Source organism: Ixodes scapularis, unplaced genomic scaffold (assembly GCF_016920785.2).
Source record: "Ixodes scapularis isolate PalLabHiFi unplaced genomic scaffold, ASM1692078v2 PGA_scaffold9__187_contigs__length_104089568, whole genome shotgun sequence".
Classification (NCBI taxonomy): domain Eukaryota; kingdom Metazoa; phylum Arthropoda; class Arachnida; order Ixodida; family Ixodidae; genus Ixodes; species Ixodes scapularis.
This window is the reverse complement of record NW_024609884.1, coordinates 69,665,133-69,687,719: the sequence shown is the minus strand read 5'-3', so window position 1 is coordinate 69,687,719 and position 22,587 is coordinate 69,665,133. Positions and strand designations below refer to the sequence as shown.

The following is a 22,587-nucleotide window of genomic DNA, read 5'->3' as shown; positions in this document are numbered from 1 at the left end:
CTTTCGCGTAGTTTATTTTCGTAATGGGGAAAACATTGTCCTCTTTTCTCAATACCCGGTACATATAAAATATCGTAAAACGCATCGCTAACCAAATAAGTGGAGCTACTTGGCTCTTTAATGCGGTTATATTCAACAATGATGAATGATGACGTTGCCCGCACAGCCAAAGCCCGGCGGAAGGCGCCCTGAAGGCAGAGCACCTACTCGATTCTTAATTTGCCGCCGACTAGAAATATTTGACGTGAAACCACTGGCCGCTTCTGTTTCCCCTTCCCATCTTTTATTTGCAAACCCAAAACAATTTACAAGAGAGAACATAGCATGCTTCAACCGCGTAATCAAAGTAATCTATGTGGGGTATAGTTCTAGGAATCACTACAAATCAATCATGCCGCATGGCCCAAGATGTTGCTGGAAAAGCAACGATAAATAGTTGGACCGAGAGGAGCGACCACGTCAAATGATTTGGTTTTGTGTTCATTTGAAGACTCATGAAAGAAAAGCCTTAATGTTCTCCTTTATGGGCTTCTTACAGACTGAACAAACTTGGAGAGTCGCGGAGCAGCTTTCGCAGGCCACCAGGTGGAAGCAGGGGGAAAAGATCACCTGGCGATCGTTCTTGTGACACAGCAGGCAGCGAGAGTCCGTGGACTCCTGTCCCTTTGCCACGGCTGTAACACAGGACAAGGTTAGACACTCGGATGTATATTAACCACGACTTCTTGGCGCTCACTTGCGCGGTAAGCCACCAAAGGCGTATTTCACGGTACGCCTTTGGCGTACCATGAGGTACGCCTTTGTGGAAAAGGAAGTAAAAAGGACTACCCCTGTGAAAAATAAGTAAGAAGCATGGTGAAAAATGTGGAAGGAAAATGCAGAGAAAATCAGCTTTAACTCTATAGGGGACGAAGACAGGAAATAAGGAAGGAACATTGGTATGGTAATTCACGGGAGAGCTCGTTGTTATTTGAGGCTAGAACAGGAGTATTAAGGACTAGGAGGTATAGGACAAAGTGTGAGGATAGACACGCGGTGCGTCGTATGCCAAGGGGAAGATATGGTTTTGAGGTGCACATGGATTACTCCCGCCCTTCCGGAGGGATCGACGGATTTAGCCGGAGGACTGGGGTTTGCAGACGAGGATGGAACAATGGATGATACGTGCATTTTCATAACAAAGGAGGTTGGAAGACTGCTGGAAATTATCTAGGAAGAATTTAATGGCGTGCAACTAACTAACACAGCTGAGGACTGGCGGGACAGAGGAAAAATCGGATTATGACGCGCCCAAGCGCGCCCCAACTGAGCAAGTTGGCCGGCGTCCTGAGGCCGTACTTGCAGACTTTCTGCCTGCTTTCCTCATCGCCACGCACTTACAGCCGTCCTACGCTCTCAACTCCACTGCCCATGTCAGCCGCTGCTTATTCTCGGAAGACTCCGACCCAAAGTCTCAACCCTGTCTCCAAGTGAGCCTGTTGCTGGGTAACGCCGACTAGATTTGACCAGAGGAAAATTGGCGATTCCGCCGCAGGGAGAAGAGGCGAAAGTAATGTTTTTTGTTTGTTTTTTTGCCAGATTTTTTAAAGGTTAATCTGGTGATATCCCACACCGTATGGTGATAGTTACGAAATTGCAGAGGGGAAGCAAATTGGCTTAGAAGGGCGAAGAGAGAAATCATACTTTTAGATATTGGTGACGCAAGCTACCGCCCGGTATAAAGCGTACAGCCGTTAGGATCCATCCATCCATCCCTCCATTCATCTATCTATCCACAGACCAAAAGCTCGTTTTTTTCTACCACAAAGACTACAATCAACGGGAAAATAGAGTGATTCCACCCAGACTTGTGCCCGTTACTCCACAAAAGTAATTAATGAAATTCTATGCCCTAAAAAGTAATAGATTACCGGTACAACTTACTTGCCGTAATAAGTAATATATTAATTACTTCATTGACTCGATTACTTTTGCATTACTCCAAAGAAACACGTAAAATACATGTATTGTCCACAGTGTGTTTGAAGGGCGAATTTTTGTCGCGATCAAAAATAAAATGCAAATATAATACACTAAGTACGATCTACCGACTTGAATAAGTGTTCGAAATAAATAAGTCTTGCGTTAATCAGCCGATACAGAATTGAATCATATATGAACACGCAACAGTGCACATCGGAGGTGAAGACACGCACACTTTTGGAAATAATCCGAGTTCAGTATTGGCGAACTGCAAGACACGATTCCCCTGAAGATGATGTTCTCTATATTTACTGAATGCTGCCTAAATAAGAAAATATTATAAAACATCCCTTATTTAGCCGCACTAAAACTAACTGCAGTGAAACCAAGATGCGGTACTTGCATTCAAGTACACTTCGAAGACTGCTGACCCACATTTGATGTTCTGTCTCGCTCACTAAACTCATCAGAACCAACACTTCACACATAATATTAAGACAGGAACTTTTATCTGAACTGATTATGCCGTTTCGAAATTATCAAGAAGCATCATTCACAGTGATCAGCAGGTCAACGTCCCTCACGCGCTTACAGCCGTCCTACACTCTCAACTCCACCGTCCATGTCAGCCGCTGCTTATTCTCAGAAGACTCAGAGATACTTCCCTTTTCTTTAAAGTTTGGTCTAAGTCCCTGCATACACAAACCACTGACGAGGACCTTCAGGTCCTTGTTCTTCAGAATCAGTGTTTTCAAGATTTCCATAAACGTGTTGTATTGTCACCAAACATTTTTCTTCACTCAACGCAGTGCACTAATTGCAAATGTAAACCGATTGGCCTCGAGATCAACCCAGAGGTGGCGCTACTGTCGCGCTATCATCAGCATCAAAGCGGGGATAGAAGCACGGCCGCCCCATAGGCTCTCCACGTTCGCGCGCGAGATGGCGTAGATTCTTGCGTTTATTTTGTCGCATAGATATCAGTGGGAAAACAATTCTAGCGGAAAATGGTGAGGTACTGTTCGGTGCTTCAGTGAAGATCGAACCGTGTTACCAGGGTACGCCTAAATTTAAATAACCGTTCATATGGATGCGTCGTCTGCTCTAGGCAGACGTTGGGAAGCGTGGATCACTATGACGGATGCCTGTCTCCGGGTGAACGGCACTATTTATGTCAAATATTTGCTTCTTTTAGAATAGACGTATCGGTTCACCAGCGTGGAATTTCAACAAAACAATTAATTCCAACCCGGATAACATAATACTCGTAGTGTGGGCTGTGAAATCGCAGGTTCAATGCATTTTTTTAACTTTTAGCTTTTGCAGTAATATAAATATTTAGCGTGAAGAGAAGTTAGTGCTGTATTGGAAATTACCGTTCTGTTGAGTTCCTCTGCAGCCAATGTTTCCCTATACTGTGCCATGGTGTGGGAAAGTTTTTCGTAGTGTGAACAATTCTACTACGTTGCGATGAAGAGAGAGTGCCTCTTCTAGGTTACGACCCGCAAACTGCACGTTGGCAGGACAACTGAAATAAGTGAAACAAACTGTTCTAATATATCTGCCGCGAGTGTAATAAACCAGTGTAACCGAGCAACGCAGCAATTAACGTTCGTGTTATTAAATGCTCTTAGTGTGGGTTCACCCGCTTCAGTTTTCTTGGTGAGGGCCGCGCATGTCAAGAGGCTAATATTATAAATTTCTGGCTAAATAATCTTCTATTCAAACATAGTAGATTCTGCAACTCCAACAAACGAACCGCACCACGACACAGACAGCATCGGTCGGAGCTACTCTTTTACTGATGAGGGCTAGCGACGTTCACGAGACTTTCCGATCAGTCTCCGCCCTCGGACAGTTCATCGATTAACCTCCAGATAATCAAATGATGCTGTAATTGCGATTATTCTTGCTATTTAATCGGAATCATGTGCTGACGAAAGTCAGCAAAAAGTAAAAAAAAAGAAAATGCCTGCTTTCATATTTTTGACGTTTTTATTTCTTTTCTAATACAGGCTTGCACAGTAAACCACTTCAAGGGGACTTGTGATTGTCACCGAGGATGATTATACTGTTTATATAATCACTTAAAACTTCATTTTAAAAGGCTTCCCGTGTTCATATGTAGGCGTCACAACTTGAAGTTTAAAAGGGGAATGCAATATGCTATTTATGGCATAGTGAAAATAGTTTAAAAAATGTGTACTTTTAACGTCTTTCGTGGAATATGACCGTCGAAAAGTCAACTAATAGATTTAGCGATTGATTAGTCTATTAAAAAGTAGCGATCCGTCGGGTTAATTTTTTAATTAAACCACAGCTGCAATCAACATTCAATGTTTTATGAAAGTTGTGGTTTGTCCTAGATAACAAAAATACGTGGGACCAGCGGTTGTATACAAACCAACACACTAAGATTATGAAATCTTCCGACTTAATGATAATCGCTTTGCTGAATTTATACGCACGTGAAACGATACAACATAACCTTTAGTAAGAAGAAACGACAACAAAAACATCAAACATTTCATAAGGAGGGCCGAGCTCAAGCGGAAACGGGCTAGCGTCGTCGAGATCCACGCTTCTGAACGTGCGCCCGTAGCAGACGACGCACGGCAGTATCCCCGCTTTCGCATGTTTCCAATTTCAGCCGCACGGTGGCGACACGGTTCAATCTCGAGGAGGATAGTTCTGTTAAATATCTCGGTGTCTACGTGAACGAGTACATGCTACGGAGCAAACAGGTCAAATTTACGACAAAAACGCTGCGCGGAATTTTTGCGTATTTATATAAAGTAAAAAAGTGTAGTTTGAAGCTGCTGGTATTTAGGGCTTTAGCGGAGTCTTCAGTACAAACCAAGAACGATAGAAAGGATATTAAGCAAATGATCAATAACACGAGGTCGCACGTGACCCTCGTGCCGTCACACGGCACCTAAGTTTAGCGGGACTATTTCCCCGCTAAATTTTGCGGGGAAATTTTCTCGCCAAATTTATCGGACAAAATTCCCAGCTAAATTTAGCAAAAAATTTCCCGTTAAAATTAGCGGAAAACTTTCCCTGCTAAATTTAGCGAAAAAATTCCCCGTAAATTTAGCGGAAAAATTTCCCCGCTAAATTTAACACAAAAATTTCCCCGCTAAATTTAGCGTAAAAACTCCCCGCTAAAATTATCGGAAAAATTTGACCGCTAAATTTAGTGAAAAACTTTCCCCACTAAACTTAGCAGAAAAATTTCCCCACTAAATTTAAAGCAAAATTTCCCCGCTAAATTTAGTAAGGAAATCTTCCACGCTAAATTTACCGGAAAAAGTTCCCCGACGAATTTACCGGAACAGATTTCCCCGCTAAATTTAGCGGAAAATTTTCAAGCTAAATTTAGCGGGAAATTTTCCCCGCTAAATTTATTGGAAAACATTCCCCACTAAATTTAGCGGAAAAAACTTTAGATGAAATATTTCATCTAGGAACTTTAGATGAAATAAGAATTAGTGAAGATAAACATGGTTCCAATTAGAAAATTGCTCAGCGTCATCGAAAACCACTAACTCAGTGATTTTCAGAAAGACTTTGAGCGCTTGAGAAGCGTAATAGTGCACTAAATGTAGCACTCGTGGAGCAGGTACAAGGCTAGGGCTAGATAAGAGGCGGAAAAATCGCGCAGGCGCCTTACCGCAACCGCTAGCCTTGTACCTGCTCCACGAGTGGTAACTTTAGTGCACTACTACGTTTCCCACGCGCTCAGTCTTTCTGAAAATGATTGATATAGTGGTTTTCGATGACGCACAGCAAGTTTCTAACTGGAACCATATGTCTATTTTCATCATTTAAAAAGTTAATTAACGAATTTTAATTAATTAGCCGACTTGTCGCAAAAATTAGCCACCTACATGATGTCCCCTTGGTCGTATAACTCACTCGAACAAACCGCATAAGTGTAGTTTTCATGTTTTTTTTAAACACATCTGTAATGAATAAAAAAAACACCCTGTATATAACCGGTATTAACAATAAACAACAAACAACAAAAACTATATCAAACAAGAAAACACAATATGATAATATATGTCTATATGACACCGATTATAACACAAGGTGACTACGGAAATAAAGTTCAGTTGTAAGTTAGCGGTGTCTCTGTCTAACTTCCTTGTCCGTGTCTCGTTGCGCTTTTTAAATATTATGAACCGCCAACTAGCCCAACATTCCACCCCTGTCACCTTCGAAGGGGGTTCGAATGTGAAGGAGTGTGAGAATGTGAGCTGAAATGGTCTACTGAGCATACCTACTGCGCATTAGGAGGCCAGAGAGTACAAGAAACCCGGAGGGGGGGGGGGGGGGGGGAGTTAAGGGATGCTATTGGATTAAAAGGACGCACGTGCGCACTGCGCGGTTCCCGGCAGCATGTACGGCGCGCCGTCAGGGAGCGCGGCGATGCAAACCGGTCGGCGCTCCGGTGTTATCTGTGTACCGTCACTTACGTGACCAAGTTTTTGTGACATCGATCTCCCAGCTTTCCACCTCCCTCCAAGTGCAAAAAAAAAAAATGTAATTCAACGTAAAAAAGAAAAGAGCGCACGGACGAGTTTGGAGACGGACACTATACGGACTTCCACTCTATCTCTCCCTTCGATAGGACGGAATAAATCTAGCGAGTAATTGTCAGTAATTCCTTACTGAAAAAGTAATCGAATTACATTACAAATAAAAACAGGTACTTGATTATAAGTAATTCCGTTACTTCCATGGCTTTTCCACAGTGAGTAGACAGAGAGCCCGTCACGAAAGGTGACAGGTTAACGGCGGCATATGCCGCCGTTAACCCGTCACCTTTCCTAAGGAGGTTTTCGACACCCAAGAGCAGCCTGTGCCCAACGGGAGCATAAAGTAGGCGAGGGTCGATCCTTCAAGTTTTAGTATACGTACATTCGGCGCTGATGGAACTTTTTTGCAGAGACACAGTTTCCTTGATGGCTGCATCCACTTCGTGCTCGTCGTGGATGCGGTCTTGCTGACCTCGAGAGATGAGTAGCTTGACGGCGTTGCGGACTGTCGCCGCGGTGATGCCGAACTCTTGGAAAAAGCTCCGTCGCGATGCCTCTCCGTCCAGGTACCGAGTCACTGCCTCTTCAACCTGGTCGTCCGCTGCACTGTCGTTGGCGTCTCCGCCGTTGTGATCCGTGGCCGCCTCCTGTAACGCTTGCAGGTGCTCGTCCTGGATGCGCTGCACCTCGGCGTCCCCGAGTGAAAGGCGCACGAACGGGCAGTCGGGGTACCAGCGAGCGTGTTCCTCGATCGGGGAGTCGCCGTCGTCCCATTGATACAGACCGCCGCCGCACTGGAAGCACACGGCCCGGTCGCACTCCATGAAACCTACGAGGAGACGTCACAGGAGGCCACCTTAGAGCACTTGCCGCCGGAAATGGATCGAACCTGTTTTAAAGGGACACTGAACACGGTGCAAGACTTCTTCTAAAAATGATCAAATTCAAGTTTTCACTGTCATGGAGAGCCCACCCTTACAAAAAAAAAAAATGAAACGAGTTTCAATTGAAAGTCATTCAATTGAACTGAAACTCAATTGAAACTCATTGATCATTTTTGTAAGGGCAGGAGTTCGTCCGGAGCATCTCCTACCAGTTCTTCTTACGTTGCAACACACAGGGTACATTTTTTTTGACAAATTCTTCGCGAAAACTGAGTGAAACTTTACCTCTACTGAGGCACTAAATTTCTACTGAAAATCCGAAAGAGCGTTGAATATGAAACCTCAGCTGCCTCAGTGCAGACGAACCCGGACTATGGGCGGACGCGTCAGGCGCACGTTTTGCTTCCCTCTCGCTAGAAACCCTTAAAAATGCTTTCTGTCAAAACCACGGAGAGCGATTTCAGTTTAATGGCGCACGCCTCCTGAGCGAATTGGTTGAAAATGATGATGATGGTGTTGATCACCATCAACCGATCTGTCGCGCGTACGCATGCGTCGCCACGTGGCGAGAGGGATACCGGACGGAGAGGCCGAGCAAAGCTTCGAGTCGCTTGCAAACGATCGACGTTTTCGCCTCCTCCTCGCACCGTTGCAAATCGTTTCATAGATTGTGACTCCGATTGCGTACACTCTAAGAAAAGCCTGCGCGTCTACTTACCTGCCAAACACTCAAAGAGCCAATCTCTGCGATTTACGAAATCAGCTCAGCGAATGATGAGGCGGAACATCTGTTTAGACCTCAAAATTAAGTCTGCGCTGTGGCATTACGCAATGCAAAACGTCATGCTTGCATTGCGTGATGCCACAGCGCAGACTTCATTTTTAGGTCTAAACAGATGTTCCGCCTCAGCATTCGCTGAGCTGATTTTGTAGATCGCAGAGATTGGCTCTTCGAGTGTTTGGTGGGTAAGTAGACGCCCTGGCATTTCTTAGAGTGTAGTTGGAAACACTCTCAAATCTAGGCACGTTATCGCTGTCGCGCGAGGCGCCACCTGTGCACCGGTAAACGTGTGAGCGCTCTATTCCGTCTAATAGTTATAGTCTAAAAACAAAATGATCTGTTTCGTTTTGGATTTGGTCAATTGACCGATCTCACCAGCCAGTTTCGTTACGGCGTAGTTTCTTTGCGCCACCGTTGCCGCGGCATGCATCGTGGGAATTGTAGTTTTTCTGCACGCGCGTCCACCCAGCAGAAGGTCTGCGCGAGCAGAGCACAAGACGACACGGGCTATGTCTCGTGCACTGCCTCTAGCTGTAAACTACAGTTATGGCGGCACCACGCATGCGTGGAACGTCTATGAGCTCGACCTATTGATGCCCGACAGCAGAATACTTCCGCTACGGGTCTGAAGTATAAAAAGCAAAACAAAAATGTTTTGCGCATTATTTATGCGAGGCGGGAAGTAGTCCTTACAAGATTTAGTTGTCAAGGGAAGACGCTTGTGGTGTTTAAAGTGTACGTCTTATAAAATAACATAAATCCAATCCAAGATGCACGTACAATATCTTAATTCAACACAGGAAGGGGGAAATTACTAACGCTCCGCGAAGAGCCGGACTTTTTTGTTTTACTACGGCTCTTGATGTGAATAGAAGTATTCGCCTCGAGATCGAACCGTGTCACCACTGTGTCACCACCGTGCGGCCAAAATTGGAAACATGTGAAAGCGGGGCCGCGCGTCGCCTGCTACGGGCGCACGTTCAGAAGCATGGACCTCGACGACGCAAGCCCGTTTCCGGTTGAGCTGGGCCCTCCTCATTAAAAGCTTGTCGCCTCTTTTTACTAAATGTTGTGTTGTATCGCTTCACACGCCTGGAAATTCAGCAAAGCGATTAACACTAAGTCGGATGCTTCCATAATCTTAGTGTTGTGGTTTGTAGAACCGCTGGTCCCATATATTTTTGTTATCTCGCATAATCGATAGTTTTCATAAAACGTTGAATGTTGATTAGAGCTGGGGGCTGATTAAAAAATTAACCCGAATGATCGCCACCTTTTAACAGACTAATCAATCGATACATCCGTTAGTTGATTTTTCTCGAGTAAAACTGCATGAAAGACGTCAAAACTACAATTTCTTTTACTCTTTTCACTGTCATCAATCCATATTGCAGCCCCATTTTAATCTTCACGTTGCTGCGCCAACAGAAATATGAACACAAGAAGCCCTTTATATTGGAGTAATTTTTAAGTTATTATTTAAACAGTATAATCCCCTTCGATCACACTCATAAGCATGCTGAAGTGGTTTACCGTGCAAGCCTGTGTCCTAAAGAAATTAAGAAGCCAGTGATATTAGAGCAGGCCTTTTTTGCTCCCCCCCCCCCCCCCTCTTTCTGCAGCACAACGTTCCGATTAATCGGCAAGGAAATTATCGCAATTAAAGCGTCACTCGAATAATCTGAAGGTTAATCGATGAACTGCCCAGTCCCGATATGCGTTAGGTTAGGGCAGAGGGTCATCGCGGAGTATCGTGAGAGTAGCTAGCCCTCATGAGTAAAATAGTATCTCTGCGGCCGATGCTGTGTGTCGTGGTGCGGGTCGTTTGTTGACTTGCAGAGTCTACTACGGTTGAATAGAAGATTATTTAGCCAGAAATGTTTAACCTTAACCTCTTGACATGCTCGGCTCGGCTCTCCCCGAGAAAACTGAAGCGGGTGAACCCACGCTACCGAGAAGAACATCTAATAACACGCACGCTGCTGCGCGTATTCGGTTACACTCGTTTATTCCACTCGCGGCAGATATATTATAACAGTGTGTTTCACTTGTTTCAGTTGTCCTGCCAACGTGCAGTTTGCGGATTGTAACTACAGGAGACACTCTCTCATCATTGCGAAGTAGTAGAATTGTTCTGACTCCAAAAAAACTTACCCACACCATGGCACAATAAAGGGAAAGATTTGCTGCAGCGGAACTCAATAGCACGGCAATTTCCAATACAGCAATAACTCCTCTTCATGCCAAATATTTATATTACTGCAAAAGCTAAAAGCTGTGACAAAAAAGAAATGCATAAAACCTGCGATCCCACAACCCCCAGTACCAGGAAAAGGGGGATAGTGTTTTTTTTTTTTTAAGTTCAAGCGCAGCCGACGCTACGAGCTAATGGGACCAACCAGACAGCGTTAAAAGTGCACCATCGTGGTGTTCGTGATGATACTGCAGTTAATGCAAAGGTGCAAGCGAGCTGGACCAGAATAACGACAATAATTCCTGGAGGGGAGGAACAAGGAGGACAAACGACAAACACAAATCTCCGAACCCAGCTAGGCGAATGGTGCACGACAGAAAAAATACGCCTGCTCCTGGTATCGAACAAGGGACCTCTCCACTTAGAGTGGAGCGCTTTACCAACTGAGCTAACCAAGAGTTATACGTCAGTATAAAGCCGATGTATTTTAACAAAAACACAGTGTGGGCGCAGGTGAGCTGGTGTAAGTTTACCATTTTTTTAAAACATCTGAGACTGAAAAAATAGAGTGCATGCGAGCTGGCGTAAGTTGAACATGATTGTAAACCTGAGACTGGGGCAGAAAAGTTGAGACGTTGCCTCCTCTTTTTCTACCTTCTGTTGTGTTCTCTTTTCTGCCCCAGTCTCAGGTTTACAATCATGTTCAACCCGAGACTGGGCGCTTTGATTTTGCTCGCGCCTAAGACGAAATAGAGTATAATATGTATTTGTGTTTTGACATAAAAGTTACATTAAAGGGATGCTGAACCAAAATCTGGATTCCCCAAAACACGCGGCAAAAGTGTGCAACGGGATGCTACAAACACCAAAACATCACTCATGCAGCGATGTCTCGAACGGATGACCGTATTTTTCAAAAAAAGAGGCGCATTTCGCAGGAATGTTGACGTCATGTTTCTCCGAGAAGGAGAGGGAACGGCCTCGCGTCTTCTCCGCCTCGCGGCCTTGAGGGAGCGAAGCGAAGAGAGGAGGAATCTAGGTACCTTGACGTCACGCGCCTCGTCGGCCTGGTTCTATCTCGACTTCTTTTTCCAAAAATACGGCCGTCCATTTGAGATATCGCCATACTAGTAGTGTTGTAGGGATTGTAGCGTCCCGCCTGCATCTCGAGTACTGTTTTTTTTTTTTTTTTAAATCCAAATTTCGGTTCACCATTCCTTTAAGAACGTGGCGACAAGAAGACCTCTTTGACGCCCTTTCCCTCCTTCACAAGAAGAGATAAACACAAAATGTAAAACGAGAACAAAACGACCTCCCACCTACCGTTGTAAAAAAGTCCCGCCTTGGCCAGCGTCTCTGGATCCCCCTTGAACTTCCGTACGTACTCGTCGCCGAAGGACTGCACGCGCGACACGAGTGTCTTGTAGTCAGGAAACATGGGGGCGGTCCGGTCGACAGCGCGCAGGCTCTCTGCGAAAGGCTGTCCATTGCTCTGGGGTGCGCCACCCGGATCTCTGGGCTCCTGGTCGCCATCCACCACATCGACCGGCTTGGGCGGAGGCTGGTACGCGATGTTCCCGATCGCCATGCTGATGACAACTGAAGTGACATCTTAATCAAAACGCGCGTTAGTGCCTTTCTGATCAGGATCCGGGAAAAATGGTCCCGAACAAAGTGGTCCCGATTGAATTTGCCGGCATTGTTTTCTTGCTCCTCGCGGTCCCTTACAAGTTGAATACAGGAACAGCACTACGAATGGCAACAGGTTCGCAATTCGTGCTGTAGCTACTTCGTATTTATATTTTTGTCTTTTTCTTGACGCAATCATTGTACTTGACAAGAAGTACGCTTAACTTTAGCATGGTGAACTTTTCGTAACATAGTATTTTGCAAACCTATCCTTTCAGGTTCATTTTCTGTCAAGCACAAACAATCGACAAACGTGTTGCCGCGAACTGTTAATCAAATCGAAATGAGCTGATTGAAGCGGGTGAACGAAAAAAATGCTGGCATCTAGGCACCCGGGTAAACGAGACATCATGAAAGACAATGTAAAATGTAAAAAGTAAAACAAAAAACTACGCCTTCCCTCTGGCTACTGCCAAAGGAGATTACTGCGATAACATTTGGAGTCATTTGCATATTTTCAGACGTCCGTCGAGCTCAGTCGCGCTGCTGTTTTCGCGCCAGTTCTTCTGAATCCAGCAGTCTTTTTGTGGCAGGCATGTGAAGGCCGAACTAAAGTCACTGGATTTGGGAAGGTACCGCCATTGCCTTTCCACGTGCTAGCCGGACACAAACAAATGCCATCATACAGACAACAAAACACCTCAAAGTGATTGGCTCATCGCTGTCGTTTGCCATGGTGATCGCCATTTTGGACCCTTTCAAAGCTTCGAAAGGGTCGTTAAAACCAATCGCATCAAGATTGCTCGCTATGGAGCATCATCGTACTGAAAGCGTTCCTCGGCCAATATGAGCGTCTTTGGCACTGCGCATGCAATCAACTTATCACGCATGCTTATTTCCTCAGATCTCTTACAATTACGTTGCTCTTCTTGCGTGTTTAAAGACAGTAAAATTATTTTTCAATGCCCCCAAGCACCGACGCCGCGTGTGATGCCGTACTTCTTCGTACCACCATCATACGCAACGTCCGTGCTTGGAGGCATTGAAAAATGATTTTGCTGTCTTGCAACACGCAAGAAGAGCAACACAATTGTAAGAGATCTAGAGAAATAAGCATGAGTGATAAGTTTATTGCATGCACAGTGCCATAGACACTCATATTGGCCTAGGAACGCTTTCAGTGCGATGATGCCCTTTAGCGATCTTGGTGCGATTGGTTTTAACGACCCCTTCGATGCTTTGAAAGGGTCCATAATGGCGATCACCATGGCAACTGACAGCGATGAGCAAATCGCCTTGAGAGTTTTGTTCGTCTGTATGTTGGCATTTGTTTGTGTCCGGCTAGCAGGTGGGAAGAAAATGGTGCTACTCCCATGGGTTTCAACTAATGAGCGGTCGTGCTATCGACGCGTTTACGGGCGGACACGATCTCACAGTTTTGTGTCCTGTGTTATACCACTGAAGAGGCGATAAATATGGGTGACACTAGCTGATGCCCAATTACCTGTTTGGGAAGAAGAAGAAGAAGAGGTTTATTTAGAAAGACAGAGAGGTCGCTCCATCTCTGTGCTGGGGAAGGGGAATAGGGGATGCCAAAGAAGGGCAAGAAGAAGAAATTAATAAAAACACACCAATTAATTTATTCTTCCTGTTTGGGATAACGCATACTAAATGCCCGTACGTATGTCTACTTACTCGCACCGCACGCGAAAAGCCAGTCACGGCAATCTACGGGGTGAATGACGACCAAACTTTCGACACTGTGCGCGCTGAGCAGTGGTGGGCCAGTTTGTTCATGATCACCCAAAAAAGCGCCGAAAAAACACAGGGGCGAGGAAGTAGGCAGAGCGCATGAGGTCTTCGAAAACCGTGTTTCTGGCTAGATACTCAAATAGGGTTTCTATAGCCGGTGACAGGTCAAGAACGAAGGGGAACCTCCCCTTTCCACTTCAGCGGAGCGAACGCTGGAGAGGAGGTCGCCTCCTCTCCGCCGTTCGTTCCACTGAAGTGGAAAGAGTGGGAGGAGCTTCCACTTTGTTCTTGACCTGTCACCGACAGGCCTTCGAAATCCAGGCGAAGGGCGAAAAATGCATAAGCGATACGTCCCTTTCCTTATCGGTGAATGAATATTCCTTCTTGTTGCGGGGGTTACTCAGAACTTATGAGAGATTATGTGTTAGTTCAAAGCCATATATATGTCTAGTTTTCACAACTAAAACCAGTCGCGAGTGAGCTCTTGTATGTCTACTTTTTCGTCCTTTTGTGTGTGTGTGTGTGCGTGCGCGCGTGTGTGTGTGCGTGTTTGCGCTCTTTTAAGTGGTGTGTTCAAAAACAACCCGAATGTCTTCACTTTCGTGCACAGAGAACGAGTAAGCGCCTAATGAACACAAAACAAAACACACATCACAGATAGGTAGCGATCCCTTGCAACTGCTCGCGGTAAACAGAAAAGTGATTCAATATTTCAATACCTGGATTGTCAAATCGATTCAACAACGATTGCATGCGTAACAAGGGTGAAAATCTGCAGATGGTATTGACATAAAAAGTACAGTGATTCCTAGTCAAACGGGAGGGGACATTGGATAAAAGCGAATCATTATCTCTATTTCCATTTACTATCTTGTAAAAAAAAAAATCAAGTCGCGTTTTGTTCTTCTGTTAGACAATGGCCTCAGCAAGAACTTATCTAGAAGTTGTAATCAAAATGAAAGCGGAGCTGAAAATAGCGGTCGTAATCGATACGTATTGAGCGTTTTTGCACACTTTCAATTTTTGTTAGGGTTCCGTGTTTCGGGGTTTATTTTTCTTAGATATCGGGGGTGTTTTTCCGAGGCTTATTTTTTCCCACAGATTCGGTGTTTTTCGGTGTCAATTTCCGGGATCAGAAAAACAATCGGCGTTTATCGGTAATTATGTTTCAGAAAATAAGACACACGGAAATGGGATTTCTCAACCTTCAGAGAACACCGGCTATGATCTGAATGAGAACGTATTTGGGCTGTAAACAAATGAAAATGGGATAGGGGATGTGGTTCCGAAGAATGAAACAGCCTCACGGACAGTTAACTGGGGGTTCTATTTAGGGTTAACATAAAATGAAACTGTAAATAGAAGTTTTTATCCCGCGTAGCTCTGGCTTTTCTCAGTCAAGGACAGCTCCAATTCGGAGTTTTTCGGTTTTCACCTATTGTGATAAAACCATCTCGGGGGTTAATTTTCGGGGTTTATCGGTATTTACCAAAAACACGGAACCCTAATTAAAATCTAGTCTATACCCTCTAATTTTACCGCATACGATCACTTACGACCAGAAAAAGAGGCAATTAATTGGTTGCTCAGCTATCGTAATCGTTTTGAATAAGTTCGTTCTTCGCGCTGGCACTTTTGACGCATTTAGTAAAACTACTTGAATTTATGTAACATTGAAAAACCCGGACAGGCACAATATACATTTTTGAATGAGTGAAGTGACCCTGTCATATTATGATAAAGCACGACAACGGGCATCCGAATTAAAATCGTGAGAAATCATTTTATCCCGAGTTTGTTAACACCGTGAACCCAATAAAACTACCGCTAATATCTATGTTAACGATTTTATCGACAGTATATATATATATATATATATATATATATATATATATATATATATATATATATATATATATACGTAATATCGGGTGGCTTATATACCCATTGCGGGCACGACGATGAAGTTTTCGTTAGGGTCTTCACCGACGACTGTATAATGTATTTTCAACTATACAAGATGTACCTTAATTCAAACATATTAAAAAAAAGGGGGGGGGGAGAGTGAGAGACGAGTTTTGTCTTTATCATGTACTTATCAGGCTCGGTGGAAAAGGGGATAATCGTCATAGTAAGTTGGCTCATTAACTAAAATCCGTTAATTAACTTTTTTTAACAATTGGTTTGAATGACCATGTTGCAAATGCAGTACTGACGACAATTACTATTAGAGGTCAGACCAATTAAAAGAATTCGCGAAAATAAGATAGTTTTCAAAATCGATTCACGTTTTTTAGCCAGATTTCAAAATTGCGTCAAAAAGAGCGCCGCAAGCCATGCCCAATATGACGCTTGGAGGAGTGACGTCGTCGTTTCAATCACGTCGTCCGACAGCGTGTCCTTAGTCGCCTTGGTGCGCGCATCGACGACACAACTGACGACGTGACTGAAACGACTTCGTCACTCTCAACAACAACAACAACAACGACGACGACGACGACGACGACGACAAGAAGACGAAGAGGAAGAAGACGAAGAAGAAGAAGGAGGAGGAGGAGGAGGAGGAGGAGGAGATGATGATGGAGGAGGAGGAGGAGATGGAGATGGAGGAGGAGGGGATGGAGATGAAAGAGAAGAGTTTATTGACACACGTTAAGTCGAAAAAGGTTTTACGGGTCCGTCAAAACCTCTAATGGCTTGTGGGACTTGGACCCCGAATTATTATTATTATTATTGTTATTGAATAATAATAATAATAATAATAATAATAATAATAATAATAATTTTCCATCAATCATTCAATTTTATTGGCTCTCGCAGGAACAACCATTCGGTCTTGGTACTAGCAGATCGGACATTCAAACACTTGAGAAAAAGGAGCATACTCCCATAACACGATAAAACATGAACATTATAACTAGACAAAAACACAGAAACATCGGAATCAGCGACACGTAAAATTAGAAGGTAAATATTTGTTGGTGCGCCGTCAAGATGATATATATAGTCGGGAGAGTACATCACGCAGAGAGAAGAAAAAAAAAAGTGTAAACCAACGGTTTCTTGCAAATATTAGTGGCTTTGTAGCCCTCACACCATCTGTAATCATTATAGGGTAGTTAAAAATGATAGTAAAACGTCAGCTATATAGGCTTCAAGAGTAAATCAACGAGTCTAGAAAACCACAAGAAAGAATAAAAATTTGTGTGCGGTTTACTGTAACGTCTGTCTCAGTGCCTTCCAGCTCTGCCTTAATTGGAACAGGTTTTGGATTGAGTGGTCGAAATCCTTTCGGCTGGAGTCAAAGATATGTCCAGTTTTTCAGGGTACAAATCACTAAATTCTCTCGATGAAAAAAAAAGGATGTATAATCATCATCATCGCCGTCTTTATTTACATTTAAAGAAAGAAATGGTGCAGCAAAAGGGAAAAAGCTTCAACAAGAAGCTTGACTGGCCCCCAGTCCCATCGGCAGCCATTGAACAAACAGTTTTCGTGCAATGAAAAGACTAAGAAATGGAATAGCAGAAACAAGACACAGACAGTTCAGATATTTAAAAAGATGCTGCGCAACTCTTCAGTAGATATTGTTTCTAGATTTCTAATTTTTTCTCTCCAAAGCTGTTTAGAAGCTTAAGAATAAATATAGAAGAATTTGCTGCCCGTAATATTGGAAGGTTCCCACCTGCAAGTGAGAACCTTCCAATATTCATTATATGAGGATTTATTATTATATTTTTTTCGAATGCAGCTATTTTGTTTGAAGAGCACTTTCTTTTCTGTTTTCATTCTTAATGGTGATTAGACGTCTATAATCAGATAGGTTATGCATTTTTAACATTTAAAGATTACTAAACGTGGTTTCAGTGTTGTTTAGGTTGAATGCCGTGGTTGTGCTCCAGACACGGTTGCAATAACTCAGGAGCGAGGAAAACAAAGCATTATAAACAATTATTTTCACGCGAACTGGTAGAATTTGGCTGAGGCGGTATGTTAAACCAACAACACGTGGCAATTTAAACACCAAATAATGTACATGGCTATCCCATGACATGTTTTCAGAAAGAAAAAAAAATACACCGCGTGTTTTAAAATAATCCCCGATCTCTATCGGACTTGATGGATTCGTCTTTTCCATTTATGCCGTCAATTAATAGAGCAGTTTACTCCAAAACTTAGTAAAGCTGACATCTCCGACAGTGTTGAAACGTTAGCTAGAATCTGTTTCCTTCTAACACCTTTTTTTCCCTCTAATATATAATTGTGGCTCCACATATAACCATACTGAAGCTTTGATGGGAGCTAGCATAGTACCAACCTGTTAACCACTCAGTATGTAAGTAAATGGCCAAACAAACACAAGCTGCTTGCGAGCGGACAACTCACGTTTGTGTGTTTCCCCTCAACGAAAGTGACATGGCCCTGACATCGGCGATTCGTTATCACTTCGGTTGCACAGTTGCTCTAAAGCATGCAATCAAAGATGCCTAGGAGTCCATATCTTGGTCACCATTGATGAACTATCTGTTGCAATGTCTGATTGCCTTCTGGGTGGTTTCATTTGAAATCGAACATGCGTATCGAGGTGGGCATTTTGATTTGCCTCAAACAATGATTATAGCCCCATTTCCGCGACAAACAAAACCACTTTTAAATTATTTCTTAACAATTTTTTTTTTACAAAATATTTGAAGATGAGCATGGCGAAATGCTACATTTAGATTGCTTGATTTTTGCACCGGGTTCGGCTGGCTGTTATGAAAAAGTGAAAACAAACACACTCACTGTAATTTTTCTTGTAAATGTACGATGCAAGGCCTATCCCCTCCCCTCCCCTCCCTTTTCTAAATTAAACTGCTTTGCCATATTGCCAGGCGCGCCGGTGAGCAAGCGCGTACGTGGCCGAATGGTTACTGGGATTTGTGGTCGCGCGGGGGATCTGGGTTCAATTCCAGGCAGCGGAATGCTCTTTTATTTATTCTTTCTACTTGGGATTTCCGCAAATTCGAAAACTTTCTTGTTTGGTCTAAAGTAACTGGATGGTGGGAAAGTAGCGCCAAGCCCCTCGTATGGTCACCATTTCGGCCCTTGAACAATTTCTTCTTGTCTTCTACAATCTTGGGGAGCCGATCTAAATGCTCTGGTGACGGGTGGCTTCATAGAGACGTTTCTTGTATAGCGAGGTTTTGCTATCCACACACCGGCGAAACAAGCGCACATCTTCGTACCACCACCACACGCGGAGTCAGTGCTTGGAAGCATCGAAAAATCACTTCCCTGTTTTGAAATATCCAAGAAGAACAATCTAAATGTAAGAGATCTATATAAATGGTCATGATTGATAAGTTGATTTCATATACAGTGCCAAAGACGCTTGTGTTGGCGAGGAACGCCTTCAGTACGATCATGCTCCATGGTGATCTTGGTGCGACTAAATTAGAACGACCCACTCAAGCTTCGAAGATTGGAAGGGGCCGAAATGGCAATTGCCATGGCAACAGAGACCGATTAGCCAATCGCCATGCGAGGTTTTGGTCGCCTGTGTGTTAGTATTTGTTTGTGTCTGGCTAACAGGCAGGGAAGGCAATGGCGCTACTTTCCCAGGATCCAGTGACTTTAGTCTGATCGAGCTACAAATGTTCTACAGGCCGAACGTTCAAGACCGAATGTTCCAGAGACCCACGCGGCTACAAAAGGTGCTCCGCCTACAAAGCAGGGGGCAGTCTCGCCCCAGCATTCGATCCTGCTCTTACGCCGACTTCGACGCCCGCGACGCTCTGTTGTTATCTTCTCTTTCCTTTTTGTTTTGGGCACAAGTTAGCCCCTATTTCCTCTGTTATTCTTTGTTTCGTCACCTCGACACTCGTGACAATATTTCATGTCCAAGCATATTTGATAGGTAGCATTTTTGACGTTTTGGTGACGTATTTGGAGCAAGGCCCCAAATATGTCACCAAAACGCCAAAGATACGATGTTTGTCATTTTTCATTTCTGACATGAAATGTGCCAAAGCAGTTTAATTTAGAGGAAAAAATAGTTCATGCATTGTAAATTCAAAAGAAAACTTACTGCGAGTGTATTCGTTTATAATAACCACCGACAGAACTGGGTACAAAAATCAAGCAACCTAGACATGCATTTCACCTTGTTCCAGTTCAAAAGTTTTGTAGAAAAGATATGTTTATTGCGGAAATGGCGCTATACTATTTTTTTTAAACAATTCAAAATAACCACTCCGACACGCGTGTTCGATTTCAAATGTAACCCTTCTAAGTTCACTCGTGACATTCTATGGTGTCATGACACATGACAGTGCGAGGTGTTCCCCGAGACCTGAGGCTCGCTACACTCTGGCACCGCAATGGAGGTTGTATGTCACCATTTCGAAACCAAACCAGTTATCTGCTGAGCCGCGGCAGTAGATGAGGTTGAAACTGGGCAGGGGAAAAAAAAAGAAGAAGAAAAAACCCGCCTAATTGCAACCATTAAAACTATCACTTGATGCGATTGCAGGTATACCAGGAACTCGGGAAAAAAACAATGTAGATAACTATCGAGAACGCAGTATATGTTATCTAAACGATCGGTGTGACCACCTGTGTAAGTGGGGGTGAGGACAGCAAGAGCAATGCCACGTCAAATACTTTGGCCACCTTCATGCTCCCCCCCCTCCCCCCCCTCTTTGCAGGAAGGAATTTTGTGAACTTTGCTCTATGCTAACCAAATCGACTGTAGACAGCGCGTGAAACGAGGCAGATGCACGCGCAGCTTCCACTGCTTCGCATAACACGTAAGACACAAACGCATTTGGCTCTTTCGACTGGAACACGAGCAAGTATCGCGCCGATCTGTTCATGGCTTCTATATCTCGTCGAACTCGTTTATTCAGCCAACAAAACGCGGACACATCAGCGGACGGAGATATACAAAATACTCTTACCGTTATGCTAACATCAATGAGCAAAGACAAACTATGTAAGCCTCGATTGAGACAACCTGCGACATGATTTAGAGTCGAAATGAAGGACGCCCTGAACAGAATACCGTCGAACAAGAACTGCATCGTGGTTTCCAAATGTCCAGCCTTCGTTTCGTCCAATTACTACGCCTTCTCATCTGTACTATTTAGCTCTATAGCTACGCTATCGGCAGACTACGACCTCACGTTGAAAACAAGAGACAACATTACCAAACTGTATGACTCTTCCGGGAAAGGAAAGAAATCGAGAGAACAAGGAGGCAGCCCCTATATCGTTGACAGATGTAGGGGGGCCAAAGCTTTCAAGTATGACAACGAATCGGGCACCGGCAAAGGGTAAACGAAGAAACCAGGAAAAAAGCAGGCATGGCCTGCATGGCACTCACATGTGAGCCCGACGTCCCTTATCTGCAATCCACCACCTACCCGCGAAGCTTATCACTCCCGCTAGGCTAGACGACAAACTCAAGTGCCTCAACGGCCTCGGCGCAGAGGCGTCGTTTAGAGCTCAAGCTTAGCTCTTTTTATTGAGTAGAAATTCAATATTATGTATGTACAAAATCAAACCTGTTCCATATATTGGAATGAACGAATGTTTTGAAAATGGAGAAAATTCGGTATCAATTTTAATTTTTTTAAATGTGATTAATGTTTTTATTAGTAGCGAGGTATAATAGGCTCTGTTCAGATAAGATCATGCACGCGAGTCCAGACTTATTTTTAGCTTTTGTTAATTTCTTTTTATATGTTACTCCACAACATGTGTAGGGAAGTACGAGGGGCGTTCATAAAGTCCGTATTATCGGCACAAAAATTGAAGAAGAAAAAAAAAAACGGAAATAAAACAGGCATCGACATGAGCGCGCATCCCTCTAGTTTCCGCACAGTATAAACATCGCATGCTATAGTTGCTCGGAACACCGCTAGGGAGTCGAAACAAAAATGGCACCGCCCGTCGGTGCCACGCACATGCAGTGATCCGTTTCTTTCATCTGAAGGGAAGCAATGCCAAGGATATTCATTCCAATCTGGGAGCGTTGTCCGGGAACAACACCCCATTTTTTGACACTTTGGTTAAATGGCGCAGACGCTTCCAGTGTGGCCAAATAAGAGGAAAGCATTTCAAGGACGCCGACCAAGTGATTGTTGAAGTGGAGCGATTTCTGAAGACTCAAAACGAGGAGTTCTATAACAATGGCCTCCGGCATGTGCTGCATCACTAGAAAAAGTGGGTAACTTTTGGTGGCGAACATGTAGAGAAAGTCTCAACTCCTACTCGAGTTTGATTGCTGAATCTCTATACCTTCCCGACAATAATACGAACATTATGAACGACCCTCGTAATCAAAAAAGATTTCGCGAAAAACGTAATATTTATATAAAAGAAAAAAACAAACATTTTGTGCGCCAGAATGGCATATTCGATTGTTCAAGTTTTCGTTTCTGTTGTGTTTGGTGACGCCTAATACGCAAACTACAAGTATGAGAACTTTCAAATATTTGGCACCTATAATAGATGATGGGAACTATTGAGTGATATAAGTACAGCATTGTAGCAGTCATATATTTCGCGTTAAAAATGCGCAAACATGGCTCTTTCGTCGTTTTGCCACTAAATATTTTAGCCGTTTTCTACAAAACTTGAGCAGCTACACCATTGTTGTTATTAAAACGTTCTTTCGAATGATATATAAATAATTGCTTTATCTCAAAGATTAAAATTTGCATGTCACCCAAACTTGTTTTAAATTACAAAGTTAACAAATTTGAAGGGGTAATAAAAAAAATCTTCGATTTTCCTGACATTTATAGGGAAAGTCCTCCACCATACATTTGTGTTTATTCATGAAAAACGTTTTGC

At 43.6% G+C, this 22,587-nt stretch overlaps 1 protein-coding gene across 1 annotated transcript in view; it reads right to left on the bottom strand.

The window, feature by feature from the left end:
• Nucleotides 1-261: 261 nt before the first annotated feature.
• Nucleotides 262-22,587, bottom strand: part of LOC8050569 (E3 ubiquitin-protein ligase XIAP) — a 36,262-nt gene continuing 13,936 nt past the window's right edge. Inside the window, exons 2-5 of the mRNA XM_042287437.1 lie at nucleotides 21,113-21,160; nucleotides 11,689-11,976; nucleotides 6,889-7,335; nucleotides 262-674 (exon numbers count right to left, since the gene is read on the bottom strand). Of these exons, the coding sequence (XP_042143371.1) occupies nucleotides 493-674; nucleotides 6,889-7,335; nucleotides 11,689-11,976; nucleotides 21,113-21,160 (965 nt within the window). The 3' untranslated portion in view covers nucleotides 262-492. The remainder of the gene's footprint in view (nucleotides 675-6,888; nucleotides 7,336-11,688; nucleotides 11,977-21,112; nucleotides 21,161-22,587) is intronic.